Source organism: Schizophyllum commune (genome assembly GCF_000143185.2).
Source record: "Schizophyllum commune H4-8 unplaced genomic scaffold SCHCOscaffold_6, whole genome shotgun sequence".
In the NCBI taxonomy this organism is placed as follows: domain Eukaryota; kingdom Fungi; phylum Basidiomycota; class Agaricomycetes; order Agaricales; family Schizophyllaceae; genus Schizophyllum; species Schizophyllum commune.
The window spans coordinates 1483162-1496113 of NW_026089543.1; the positions used below are offsets into that span (position 1 = coordinate 1483162).

The 12952-nt window shown below is 58.5% G+C and overlaps 4 protein-coding genes across 4 annotated transcripts; 2 read left to right on the top strand and 2 right to left on the bottom strand.

The window, feature by feature from the left end:
* Positions 1–353: 353 nt before the first annotated feature.
* On the top strand, positions 354–3254 carry SCHCODRAFT_02504023 (uncharacterized protein; the record flags this gene model as incomplete). The annotated part of the gene is made up of 13 exons (XM_003032138.2): positions 354–401; positions 458–546; positions 602–718; positions 769–890; positions 988–1211; positions 1268–1318; positions 1367–1391; positions 1447–1560; positions 1622–2064; positions 2124–2188; positions 2241–2421; positions 2499–2556; positions 2638–3254. 13 exons carry the CDS (start codon positions 354–356, stop codon positions 3252–3254), a joined length of 2154 nt encoding a protein of 717 aa, XP_003032184.1.
* Positions 3255–4881: 1627 nt separating this feature from the next.
* SCHCODRAFT_02626323 (uncharacterized protein) lies at positions 4882–7258 on the top strand. Its single transcript, XM_050345337.1, has 7 exons — positions 4882–5355; positions 5405–5449; positions 5499–5801; positions 5860–6139; positions 6191–6260; positions 6308–6464; positions 6516–7258. The coding sequence occupies exons 1-7, from the start codon at positions 5264–5266 to the stop codon at positions 6997–6999; spliced, it is 1431 nt and encodes a 476-aa protein (XP_050200089.1). The 5' UTR covers positions 4882–5263; the 3' UTR covers positions 7000–7258.
* Positions 7259–7503: 245 nt separating this feature from the next.
* SCHCODRAFT_02626326 (uncharacterized protein) lies at positions 7504–10234 on the bottom strand. Its single transcript, XM_003031694.3, has 9 exons — positions 9909–10234; positions 9627–9859; positions 9254–9570; positions 8867–9201; positions 8472–8812; positions 8328–8410; positions 8149–8276; positions 8010–8098; positions 7504–7957 (listed from the first exon to the last, which is right to left on the bottom strand). The coding sequence occupies exons 2-9, from the start codon at positions 9852–9854 to the stop codon at positions 7514–7516; spliced, it is 1965 nt and encodes a 654-aa protein (XP_003031740.1). The 5' UTR covers positions 9855–9859; positions 9909–10234; the 3' UTR covers positions 7504–7513.
* A 76-nt stretch (positions 10235–10310) lies between these two features.
* Positions 10311–12915, bottom strand: SCHCODRAFT_02578855 (uncharacterized protein). The gene is made up of 5 exons (XM_050343895.1): positions 12277–12915; positions 11787–12224; positions 11602–11736; positions 11208–11548; positions 10311–11153 (listed from the first exon to the last, which is right to left on the bottom strand). The coding sequence occupies exons 1-5, from the start codon at positions 12641–12643 to the stop codon at positions 10494–10496; spliced, it is 1941 nt and encodes a 646-aa protein (XP_050200090.1). The 5' UTR covers positions 12644–12915; the 3' UTR covers positions 10311–10493.
* Positions 12916–12952: the final 37 nt, after the last annotated feature.

Below are 12952 nucleotides of genomic sequence, written 5' to 3' on the forward strand. Positions count from 1 at the left end.
AGTGATTGCTGATTCTTCGTCGTTCTGAGCTTGAGATCGGATGATACCTTGCGATGACTTGCGTGTGCGATTGTACTCTATCGCAAAAAGCGCCTGAGCCATGCCTATCGGCAAAGTCCGACACTGTACCCACGGGCCACGTGCACATGCCTGCCGCTGATTGATTCCGATCCGGCTTGCCTGCCAGCCACAAACCATGTCGGTCCCCCATAACGGTCGACCCTCCCCTTCTCCCTCCACCTCAGCGGAACCCACGAGAGCGCCCCCCGTCAAGCTAAAGAGGGGATCGGTTGCATGCAAAAGGCGGGTACACTCCTGTCGTCTCAGCCACAATCATCTTAGACGCCCTGCAGATGTCGGCGCTTACGCTCGAAATGCGTGCACGAGAACGCTACACCGCCGTGTGTGAGCTGCAGGGACGCTGGAGCTGCAGAGGCTGCAGAGTGGTGCGTGCTAGTGTGCGATGATCATTGAACCAAAGCTGACGAGGGCGCGTCTTGGGACAGCTTCTTTCCAAGGAGGGGTGAGGATTCATCCGATCGTGAGGTGCGTGGACTCGTAAATGTCCACAAAGTCATATCTGACCGTAGCGCGTCCTTAGTACCGTACCGGGAGAGTCAGAGCCAATCCCCAGTTCGTCCAAGTACTCCTCCACTAGCTGTCAACCTTTCACACATGACAGAACAAAGTCCGCAAGAAAGCGACCATATCCCGAGCCGTATGTTGTCACCGCTGTCCATCAAATGTGCTTTTACGAGGAGACCCCAGGGAGATCTCCGTTGCTCCCACAATATCTGTCAAGGAACTTTCCCAAAGAGGCACCCTACTACCACCCATCGCGGAGCTCACAGAAGCATGTCAGGCCTTCATGACATCGTATTTCCAGCTCGGTACGTGCGATACTTCCCCGCACCTCTACTCCATAAACTGCTACCCTCGATCTCATGATAACCACGCTCGACTTCATTCGCTCATCACGATACACAGGCTTCATACCCAAGGCCATGTTTCTCGAGCGCCTAGGGAAGGAGCCGGACTCTGTCCCCACCTTCCTCTTGCTCGCCATCCTCAGCGTGTCTGCACGGTTTACGCCGAGTCTGGTGCGCAGATACGGGAATGGGGCCAAAGCGACGGAGGTCTTTCTCAAGCGAGCGGAGAGCATGGTCCCGGACGAGATGTATAAGCCGACATTGGAGCGCACTCAAGCTTTTGTGAGATGTCGCGTTGCCCTACACCTGTGTCCGCACTAACCTTAGACAATTGACAGTTCATTTTATCCACCGCGGAATGGGGGCAGGCCGATAATGACAAGAGCTTTGTGAGTGAATTAGATTGCTGCATAATGACGTCGGCTGACCAGCCAAAGATGCACCTCGGAATAGCAGTGCGAAGTATGCCACCAACAACATGCATCTTACCAAGCTAGTAATCATTGACATCCCCCAGTGGCTGGCTACCTTCGCCTGCATCGGGAGGAGACGTACCGCGTGCCTCCAGATGCCTCGGAGGACACCATAATCAAGTCCGAAGTCGCACGGCGCACGTTCTGGATGGTAGAAAGTTCGTCGCTCCCTCGGAACTCCCTGGCCGCCCTATGACCTTCCCTCTCCCCTCCCCCCAGACCAAGCCAACCTCCAAGCGGGCATCAACCACCCACCCGCCTTCGCCCGCCCCGAAATCACCGCCCTCCTCCCCTGCTCCGAGTCCGACTTCGCCTTCGGCGCGCTCCCTGCCCCCGGCACCCGCGCCGCGCTCGCCGGCACCGCGCCCGCGCTCGCGGACCCGCAGCTCGCGACCACGCCCGACCGCTCCCTCTTCGCGACCCTCATCCAGACGCATAACCTCTGGGGGCAAGTGGCTAGAAGGGCAGTGCAGTGGGAGAACGACCTGCCGGCGAGCAGCGGACGCGTCGGCGCAAGCGAGCGCGCGCTGCCGCCGTGGGACGCGGGGAGCGACTTTGCGCGGCTCTGCGAGGCGCTGGGGCGGTTCGAGCGGGAGCTGCCCGCGCGCCATCAGTGGTCGGTGCAGAACTGGCGCGGGTACAGGGCGGAGGCGATGGATCTGGTGAGTGCAGTGGATGAGATGAGAGGCGTGGGGCGCGCGCGTTGACGGTGTCCGTCCAGGCCTACCTTTCCATCGTCCTCGTGCTTCGCATGAGCAATGTTGTCGTGCGCAGGGTCTACCTTCCGTGCGTCGGTGATGGTTTCTGGGCATGTGGCCTAAACTGACCCCCGCGCCAGCTACATGGCCGTCGCAGTCGGCATCGTAGGCAAGCAGGACTTGCCATCCGAGCAGTGGAGCCTCGCCCCCGCCTCGTACTGGCACAACATGGCCCGGGAGCTGTTCTCTGACGTCCGCAGGCTGTACGAGCAGCTCGACGCCTCGTTCCCGCTCTGCCCCCAGGGCTTCCCTCCCATCATCGTGAGTAGTCCCGACGCCATAGTACTATACACTTTCGCTAACGGCTGCACCCTCACCAACATCTGCATTCCGCACAGGTGTTCTGCATCTATATTTGCGGATCCCTCGCTTCCTACCTATGCAAGTGGCCGCAGCGTACGTGGTCTCGGAAGCGCGGAAGCGTTCGAGCAAAGTTAACGATCGTACGACCACTGACAAATATGCTTTGGTCTATAGTCTCCCCCGACCTCGCCCCGCAAGCGCATACGATATTCCACCGCGCGCTGGATATGCTCAACAACGCGAAGGACCTGTGGCCGAAGGCGCGCGCGTGGCAGAACGCGCTCGCGCAGACCTCTGCTGTGTTCGCCAAGCCGGATGTCACGGAGCATGGTTCCAGTCGAATGGTCTGTCTTTTCATCGCACGATGTTGTCTCTTCATCGCACGATATCGCCTTTTCGTCCCACGATATCGCGACCGTTCCGCCGCTGACACCCTGGTCTTGCAGTATGCTGACTCGCCGCGCGGCGCGGGGTCGGTCTGCGGTCCAAATATGCTCTACGAGCTCGCGACCGTTGCGATAAGGGAGCAGACGGAGGGCACGGTGGGAAGCAGCCTGGCCGGCGCTGCGAGCACCGGTGGCGTGAACGGCCAGGGTCTTGATCTGCCCAGCGCTCCGCCCTACCTTCCGATGGAAGGCGGTGTGTACGATACGCTCATTCAGGCGCAGGCGCCTGGGCTGGGCGACTTCTTTGCGAACAGCTTCGAGGCGGAGTTGACGGCATTTTTGCATGGAGGGGGCGGGGTGGGAGGTACGGGGATGGGGTGGGGAGATGGGTTTGCTGGTATGTAATCGTGGAGAATAGTGTAGTGCTTGTACTACCATTGCTGTATTCTTGTACAATCCTGTTGCGTTAGCCTGTCTAACCCCCCAGTAGCGTGGGGAGAAAACATCCCGAGAACCGTTGTGACCGGTCGCTTACTGGGTGGGGTCCCGAGGAGTAGGTTTCTTAGTGATCTGCGACGCTTAACTTCCGAAATGACTTCTCGCAGCAGTGAAAAGGTGCAAAGCCTGGGAAGTCGTGAAAAGGTACGGTGGCCGACGAGGACAGTTTATTGACCCGGGCGCTATGCATTTTCTTGTTGTTGTACCGTCCGGACCCTCAATTGCCATGTCAGCTGTCTAAGCATGTTTTGTCCGCACTAATACAAACAAGAACCCGTAGCACCGTCAATGAGCATGCTAGAGGACTTTTCAAGCAGGATCACCGATCGCACACCGGTATCAATTGTCGAGCCCAGAAGTATACCTATGAGTGGCGTGGACGGCAGCCAACCGGCCTCTGCTCCCAGTATCATCCGACGTCTGCCCTCACTGGCGCAGTTCTCGTCCCTTCAGGGCCCCTGTGATGGGGTTTGCGGTTCTGAAAAGTCGGCACAGGGCATTGAGTGAGCACGGCAAATTCCGTCTTCGGAACCGACAGATCACCTGATCAGTTGAACTTCAGGTTGGCGTCTTTACTTTGCCGCTGACTTGCCCTCTAGAGAGCGAAAGCTTGGACCTTAGGGAGTGGAGGGATATGATTGCGACATCCCCTTCGTTGGGGGGCCGTTATACATGGGACTGGGAGCCATGCATTGACCCTACTCTTATGAGGGAGGGATGCGTAAGTCCACTAAGCTGTCGTGAGAGAATGTCAGTATGGAGAAGAATAAGTGGACGCACCACACCTAGGATTCAATATTCCCCGGCGCCCACTGCACGCTGATGGAGGGAATATTTTACATCAGCTTTTGATTAAGACCGCGGATCGATTGAAAGGGCATATCGAGGCCCAGCCAATCGGAGGCCGTACCGATCAATATGCCACCCATAAGACCACAATCCACCCTTCGCCTTTATGCTTCGCTTATTCAAATACAGCTCACAATATTCCTGCAGTAAGCGCCGGGGAATATTATGTCCCAGGTGTGGTGACGCGTGGGTCGGGTTCTCTTTTTCGGAAGAGAGATGAAGAGAGAAGGCAAAGGCAATGAGGATAGTATGCATTCATATATGAGCCAGAAGCGACCAAGTACATGGATGAAGCTGTATGGCCCGCGGTTGCAAAGGGGGACCGAGTGAGTATTTACGGCGGATGGAATGTGATCGCCTTGCTTCATTCGGCTCCTTGGACATCGGCAAGAACATCTTTCGCGCTAAAGCATTAGGCATCCGACTCCGCAAGTAAGGTTGGTAGTCGGCCCCGCCGCAGCATCTCTAGTGCTTTACCTGTCACAACTCTGTTTGACTAGTTTCCTGTGGTTTCCTCGACCACGCTATCATCAGGTTGGACTTATGTGACCGACGGACATGAACTGTCACAATCCACGTGGCGATTGTGTGATTGTGATGGTTGTCGTGATCACCTGCCAAGATCGAAGAAGTCCGATCAAGTAATCTTCCGCCGCGACGCGTCGTCGACGCGTCTTGCATGGCTGTGGATGTGAGCGTCTAACAAACGCCCGGAGACCTCTGAATATTGCCAGATATTCCAAGCATGTACGAGGATGATCATCGAGGTGAATGGGGCGCGGAGGCAGGAGACGGACGTCCGGATTTCCGAATGGTGGCCCCACAATGTGCCACGCACATATCCCCAACGCGCCCCATCAAAAAGGACAGTTTTCATCCAGCGCGGCCCCTATCCGTTGCGGCGAAGCCCTGGTACAAAACAGGAACCGCGCGATTCGCTCCTTCTCTGTCCGCATCCACCATCTGCAAGGTCTCCCCGTCGTTGCTTTTTCCATCTTTTTTCTCGACGATAACGCGCGGCAGGACATTCCATACCCTCACGACGTCTCCGTATTCTTTCGTTTACGATGGCTTCCCAAAATGAACAGTACAACACGAGCGAGTTGGAGGAGTACGTGGTGCCCGACGTGTCGGTGAAGGAGCTCCTCAGCATGATCCCGTACGTGTTCGAGCAAGACCGCGCGGGCGCTGGCTCATCTGTTGTCTAGGTCCCACTGCTTCGAGCGTTCGACCTTACGCTCGTCGCTGTACATGTGCGTGTTCGCATGTGTTTTCCCATTCACATGCTGAAGCCTGCCACAGTGTCCAGGACCTTGCCATCATCGGTCTTTTGTACAAGGGCGCGACTGCCGCCGACGCCAGGCTGCTCGCCGGCACAGTCTCCATCCCGGACACCCTGCGGGATATCCTCCCACCAGCCCTCTTCACGCATGAGGCTGCCACTTACCTCCTCCCTGCCGCGCGCACGGCCGTCTGGGGCGCGTACGGCTACTTCACTGGCCTCTTTGCCACCGGTCTCTGGATCATCGCACACGAGGCTGGCCACCAGGCCTTCTCGTCCTCCCGCATCGTCAACGACGTCGTCGGCTGGGTGCTTCACTCCGGGTATGTGATGTTACGGAGGGGAACTAGCAGCCTTCTTATCGACCCGCCTATCATTTAGCCTCGGTGTCCCCTATCAGGCCTGGCGCATCTCGCACGCCAAGCATCATGCTTCGACGTCCCACGTAACGCAGGAGCAGGTCTACGTGCCGCGCACGCGCGCGGAGTTGGGTCTTAAGCCCCTCGGTGCGCCTATCGGCGACGAGGAGCCCTTGGACGGTGTCGCGCTCCGTGAGGAGACCCTCGGCTCTAAGGTTCGTAAGGCGGTCTCGAAGGAGCTCTGGGAGGCTATTGGCGATTCACCCATCGGTGCTGTCTTCATGCCCATGTTTGGATATCTGGTATGTGGCGTCGCCCACCTTGGCCCAGGTTTTGTTCTTACCGTCCTCTAGTTCATGGGCTGGTGGGCGTACACTCTATGGAACGCCTCTGGACAGAGGAGGTACCCCACGGGCACGAACCGTGAGTAGGCTCGTCACTAGGATACTTCATACCTAATATTCTGCCAGACTTCAACCCAAAGTCAGTCATCTTCTCGCCGAGCCAGTACGGTCAGATCATGCGCTCGAACGCTGGTATCGCTATCTGGCTTGCCATCGTCGTCGCTTCCCTTCGCACCTACGGCTTCGCACAAGTCTTCCGCACCTACCTCGTGCCTTACCTCTGGTACGTCGCTCATCCCGCCCACCCCCATCCACCCACTAACTTTCCCCTCAGGGTCAACCACTGGCTTGTCCTCATCACCTTCCTGCAGCACACCGACCCGCTCCTCCCCCACTACCGCGCCGGCGCCTTCACCTTCCCCCGCGGCGCGCTCTCGACCGTCGACCGCGACCTGCTCGGCGGCGCGGGCCGTCTCTGGGGCTGGCTCGGCGCGTGGGCGACGCACGGCATCTCCGAGACGCACGTCGCGCACCACGTCGCGAGCCGCATGCCGCACTACCACGCGTGGGAGGCGACGGACGCGATCCGCGCGGGCATGGCTGCGAAGGGCGTCGTGCTGAAGAAGGGCAACCCGGGCGGCTGGTCGGAGGTCCTCCGCGTGTGGCGCGAGTGCAAGTTCATCGAGGACGTCGGCGACGTTGTCTTCTACAAGAACGCGCAGGGGCTCGCGGCGGCCCGGCCGGTGTACAAGGACGGCAGGGGCTGGGACTCGGAGGGCGCCGCGTCGGACTCGGGCATCGAGCTTGAGGGGAACTAGACGACTAGAATGCTTGGTGCGCGCTGCGCGCGCTCATGAGCTTGTTACGGACCGGGGGGCATCGCTTGTTACGGACGAGGGCCTTCGCTTGCTACCAACGGGGCACTCCCTCGGTGTGCACTCGCCGCCCGCGCGCGAGTGCTGCCGTCCTGTCTTTATTCGCGGTCTTTACGATGGGATGGATTGCGCATAGATGGATGATCTTGCTTACTTAGATGGATACGGTACCACCGAATAATTGGATCTGGGTTTTCGCTTCTCTATCTCGTGATGAAGGTGGTCGCGGTGTGTGTGTGCTGGAGGTGAAGCATGTACAGTTTGATGGGTTTGAGGAGTTACTGGGAAGAGCGCGACAAGGGGTCCTCCCACGAAGTTAACGATACTACCAGCATGCGAGAGGGCTCAAAGTTTTCGTACAAGTTCCAGATTGCATCGCCAGGCCACAGGCCCAGACGCGTGCGGTTGACGGTACTCGATACGAAGAATCGGCGCACAGTGACTCGAAGGCGAACAATCAAGAATGACTAGAATTAGAGGGTCCCCACTGATAGGGCGAGAGTACATCGTCTACGTCTCTCTCGATCATGGCCATCTCCCGCTCCAGCTCGCGCTCCCTTTCCCGCCACTTGTCCGTCAACGGCGACTCCGACGATACCAACGTTAGTGGAATCGGGTCCCCCGCCCCGCCGCCAGTGCAGGCAGACCTCTCAAGATCCGGTTCGACCATGAACATGCCGGCCTCTCGAAGACGAAGTGCTTCGGGGCGCTCCACTCGGCCGACGGTGCTGAGGATGTCCGGCTGGCCGCGCACGAACCAGATAGTCTGCAGCAAACCGAGCGTGTCGAGCGCATCAACGGCACCCTTTGTACGAGAGCGACGAGGGCGGACGAGGAAGTAGTTAAGTAGCATGAGCACGAGAGACACGACAAAGCCGATCAGGATGGACATGCGATTGAGCTGCAAACGACGGTCAGTGGTCGGTGCGGTGATGATGAATGACAAGACGTACGCGCAATGTCCGGACAGTCTGAGGGACGTATGTCTCCGTCTTGCTGGTGCGCTCGATTCCATACTGGTTGTCGACGTTCACCTGGTTCACTACCTTCCAGGTGAGCGGTTTTGGGGGCAAACTTAAATCGAGAACGTACTGGACCAGAAATACGCAGCGACAAGCTCACTGAGCGCGTTCTGCAGTCGGTGCAGCTGCACACGTTCCCGTGGTACGCGTGCCTCTGTATAGCTTGGAAGCGCTAGATTCAGTCGTGAGATGAGATATCTGAAGGGAGAGTCAACGACTATGATGAACGGCCTACATCATCTGGCATACTTGTCCATGAACCCAAGGTTATACCGCCTGGACGCGCCTAGGCTGAAATGCGTCTCGTACTGCTTGGACATGGCTGTCGTCCACTGCATCATCGCATAAGTGCATGCGAAAAAGAAGCAGAGCACATTCAGCACCAGTACGCACCAAATCAAGAATATTGAGATCCTCCCGTGGCACAGGATCCAAAGGCTTCCAAGGTGCCCATTCCGCCGAGGTAGCCAGATAGCTCTCTCCACTCGTCGCAGCGAGGCGCGTTGTCGTATTCACACCAATAGTAGAGTGTTGACCCTCCAGGTTACAGCCCACGATGGACATGTTGACGGGTGCACCAGCCGCCACGCGGCGAGGGAGCGTGAAGTTGGGAAGAAGCTCGCCCTCGGTATCCTCGATGTCAAAGGTGCCATAGGCGTAGAAGCTCCGGTTCCAGGCCGGGCGTGTGTCGTGGCCGGATATGTTCGGCCAGGTTAGTGATAGTGCGTTGTTCGCTGTCCAACGGTGGCTCTTGAACAAGGGCTGGAAAAAGGGGGGCGCGAACTCACGCAGGATATTCTTAACGCGAATGTGCTTTTGCTTGGTGCCGTCCGGAAGTATGTGCGAGACATTGTAGTGCCAAACTTCCCGGGCGTCCTTGGGATAGTAGTCCTCCAGCTTCAGGGAATCCAGACTACCGCAGGTTACCGTGAAGATCGTCGAGTTCACGACCGCGATGCTGTCGCTTTCGGATCCAACAATGGGCAAGTCGTAGATGGTCGAATGCGCCAATCCCGGAGCCTCGTCGGGGTTGAAAAGAACGACGTAGGGAAGCAAGCTGGATGCGTCGGTGAAGAGAGCGTGGTAGAGATCGGCCGCGCCGTCCTCAGTGGACTGGCCGTCACTGAGAAAGCAAGTCAGCCATCGCTGCTAGACAAGCACAAACGCAAACATACTAGAGCAAACCGTCTACATCTGGATACGCCAGACGAGTAGCGACGTGATCGATGATGCTCTTGCGTCCTATAGGTAGCGAGAGCATGGAAGGCGTGACAATATGAAGGACAGTGATGTTGATCAGGTACACCGTCACACAAAGCACCCACGGAAGCGCGCTCCGTAACCTGCACTGGCCGTAAAGTGTATACAGCGCCGAGCCGATCCCAATCCACGAGTTGTACTCATCGTGCATCGCCGTCAACGTCTGCCGGCTCGTCAACAAGCGCCGCAGCGCGAGCTTCTGAGTGATCCAGACGAGCAGCGCTCCGTAAACCTATGCGCTCCGCGTAAGCACCTCGGGATTTGGGGGAACAGCCCGCTATAACGTACAGTGGCGAAGATGGTGCCGGACATGGTGAGCGCGACGGAGAGGGAGGTATCAGACGGGTCGTCGTCCTCGGTGAGGGGGAACGTGACGAGCTTCTCGATGGGAAACCATTGGAGGATGAACAGCGCCAGATGCAGACCAACGAGGAAGCCATGCAGCGCGTACGATACGCGTCGAAGCAGGTGAGTGCGAGTGGTTGCAGCCCTCACCGCGTTGATCACACGCCTCATCGAGCCTGTCAGCTGGTTCAGTATCAGCAGCAAAGCAGAAGCAGGGTAGCGCACCTCTATTATCAAGGGCAAGCCCCGTTCAGTGTTTACAGTTTAATCGTGCTGAAGCAAGCCGACGGGCCACCAGCCCTCAGATTTCAGTGAGAAACAAAGGAAAGAAGACAGCGGGGTACTGGTCGTAGAGAACGAAGGCGTTGCCTCGAGCGCCGGCGTGTTCTCAGCACAGCGACATGGCTACACTGAGAAGCTGATCGGGCTTGTCAGTCCGTCCCCCTAAGTAGGACTTGTGCAGGGTAGATCATTGCTTTGAATTGGATGGCTCTAGCTGCAACGCAGATCGGAAGCACGCTAGCATGAGCATTTCGACATATCGTTCAAAGTGATGGTTGGGGTTGGCAGAGCGCAGGTAGGACCGGTCACAGTCCGTGACCGTGATATCGGCAAACTCCGAAGTGCCTCAATTCGAACGCAAAGCCAAACCAGTAGAATGCAAACGGTGTGAAGCTACAAATACAAGTGTTGTTACATTGCAATTGCGAATATATGCGCCGGAAGTCCTGATATCCACCCTTTCTCTTATAGCATGACCCTCATGAGCGCCTGTCGACTACTTAAGACCACAAGTCCACAACCAACCACCTAGACCTTCCCCATCAATTTCCTCCCCTCCTCCACCTTCTCCTCCTTGTTCGAAAACTTCCCCGAGATAATTTTCGCTTCACCCCTGATCTTATCCATCGTCGACACCTTCACATGCCCCTCCGTCGTCGAGCCCTTCGCCTTCTCCGCCTCGTGCGGCGCGGATGAGGGAAGGCGTGCGCCGTTATCCGCGAGCTGCTCCTCGCCGTGACGGCTCTTTGAGGACATGCGCTCCGCGGCGGTCGTCAGCGGCACGCTCGTGCGGTGGGGGTGGGATGCGGAATCCTTAGTCGAGTCCTGAGTAGAGGTCGACGAGTCCTGGGAGGAGTGCGCCGACGCCGACCCGGCACCAGCATATTGAGCATCCTTCGCGGGCGGCTCCGGCGGCGGGATGCGCGAGTGGCCAGGCATCTTGCCCGACAATACGGACGCGTTCGACGCCGCGTCGCCCTCAGCACGCCGAAGGGGCTCGAGCTTCGAGGATGCATCGGAGGGCTTGTCTTTGGAAGGCACGCCCGGGATGGAAGACGCGTCGCGGCCGATGGAGTGGGCCGGCTGATGCGACCCGCTCAAGCCCTGCGTCGACGTCTTGCCCGTGCTCGTCATATCCGCCGTCGTCCCCGGCACGTTCTTCACGCTATCAGCGGGCAGGGGGACCATCTGGGAACATTGTTGAGCATGGACTATGACTCTACGCCCAATGATTAAACTCACAGCAGCAGTTGTAGTAGACGGCGTCCCCGCCCCCGGCGAGCTCGGTGCAGAGCCGTCGTTCGCTTGGAGACTGATATTGTCCGCCGGATGCTCAGCGCGAGCGATGCCCGCCGCAGGGACCGGCGCGAAGCTCGCCGTGTTGCTCGGCGTAGGGTGCGCAACGTTCTCCTTCGCGTGCGAGATGGCGTTCGTCGTGGTCACCACGGGCGGCTTGTCGTCTCCCTGCGGCTTGTCGTGCTCACGACCTTGAAGGTCGGCGCTCATCGACGCGCCGAGACCCTCGCCAGCAAGACTGCCGATGGGGGTGATGTGGTGGATGGTCGAGTGCGGGGCGTGGATGACTGAGTGGAGGTCAGTCTGATATATACAACCGCACAAGGCCTGAGTCGCTTACCCTCAGAGCGCTCATCCGGTAGCTTTGCAACGCTGGCCTCAGACGAGCTGCCCGGAAGGGCGCCGACGCCGTCGGTGGTCCCAAGCCTCTCATTCGGACCCTCCTTCGAAGGCAAGTCGGCGACAACCGCGCCAGCTATACAGGCGTCAGCAGTCGTGAACACGAAGTAGCGGTTCAGTACTCACGAAGGTAGCTTGCCACCGATGCAGGGAGGTACTGCCTCGCAAGATCAGCCGCCTGGCCAAGGGTGCTCTGAACGGCAGGAACCGCAGCATCCTTCGCCTGTCCCAGCGTCTCCTGCGCCTGGGAGGCGGCAGGCTTAACCGCGTCTGCGGCCTGACCAAGCGTGCTCTGCACCCCAGTAGTGGTGGATGCGATGGGAGACGTCGTGCTCGCGCTCCAGGTGTTGCTCGCGGGGATCACGGGCGGCTGAGAGTTGAACGCGCGGTCGGCCGTATTGATTGTGGTAGGGACGGGTGCGCCGTCTGCACGAGTACGCTCTTCTGGCAGCCTCGCAACGCCCTCCTCTCCGCGGGCACCGGGGAGCGCGCCAGCACCGCCAGTCGTTCCCAAAGCCTCATTCGTACCCTCTTGCGTTGGGTACTTAGTGGCCGCTGGGTCAGCTATAAGCTAGTTAGCTATTGTCTGATGCGGAGGAAATATAAGAGCACGCACGAATCAGTCCCGCAACCTGCTCGGGTAGATACTGCTTCGCGACCCTCGTGGCATCTGCCAACGTCTGCTCAACATCCTTCCTAGCAGGAAGATAAGTAGCCGCCGCAGCCAGCGTCTCCTCCGGCTTCGCGTCCTCAGGATCGCTGCCAGGGTATGCACCCGGGATATCAGGACCAGGCGACCCCGGTGGTGAGACACTCCTCGTCGTAGTAGTCGACACCGTCGTCGGCCCCGTCGTCTTCGCCGCCGCCAGCGTCGCCTGATGGTCCACCTTTGCCTGCTGCTGCGCCAGCTCCGCCGCCGTCACCTGCGCCCACTCGTGCGAGGGCGTCGTGGGCAGCGTGCTGTCGAGGGGGTTGGAGGTCATGATGAACGACGATGATTATGGTTAGGTGGATTGAGAGAGTAGGAGAAGACAGTGAAGGTCAGGTCTTATGCGCGCGAGGTCTTAAGACTGACTTCACGCTCCAAGGCCCCTCGCCGGCAGTGACGTAGGAACTCAGTCGATGACGAGCAGTTCATTGTCCACCATGACAGGTAGCCCGAAGAAGGAGCTGATTAGTACCATTGCACAGGATTCGATCCTTGGATGAGGCGCGAGACTGGTCACTGAGGAGGGCAATGCAGCGGACATCGTGGTGGAAGACAAGAAGAGATGATTGAGTAATTGAATGAC

Coding starts and splice junctions, on each gene's coding strand:
- SCHCODRAFT_02626323 (XM_050345337.1), top strand. CDS start 5,264: ATGGCTTCCCAAAATGAACAGTACAACACGAGCGAGTTGGAGGAGTAC. Junction 5,802..5,859: donor GGCTGGGTGCTTCACTCCGG/GTATGTGATGTT, acceptor CCTATCATTTAG/CCTCGGTGTCCCCTATCAGG. Junction 6,261..6,307: donor GTACCCCACGGGCACGAACC/GTGAGTAGGCTC, acceptor ATATTCTGCCAG/ACTTCAACCCAAAGTCAGTC.
- SCHCODRAFT_02626326 (XM_003031694.3), bottom strand. CDS start 9,854: ATGAGGCGTGTGATCAACGCGGTGAGGGCTGCAACCACTCGCACTCAC. Junction 8,813..8,866: donor TCGCGTTAAGAATATCCTGC/GTGAGTTCGCGC, acceptor ACCGTTGGACAG/CGAACAACGCACTATCACTA. Junction 7,958..8,009: donor AGACTGTCCGGACATTGCGC/GTACGTCTTGTC, acceptor CGTCGTTTGCAG/CTCAATCGCATGTCCATCCT.
- SCHCODRAFT_02578855 (XM_050343895.1), bottom strand. CDS start 12,643: ATGACCTCCAACCCCCTCGACAGCACGCTGCCCACGACGCCCTCGCAC. Junction 12,225..12,276: donor GCAGGTTGCGGGACTGATTC/GTGCGTGCTCTT, acceptor ACTAGCTTATAG/CTGACCCAGCGGCCACTAAG. Junction 11,737..11,786: donor ATCGGTGGCAAGCTACCTTC/GTGAGTACTGAA, acceptor ACGCCTGTATAG/CTGGCGCGGTTGTCGCCGAC.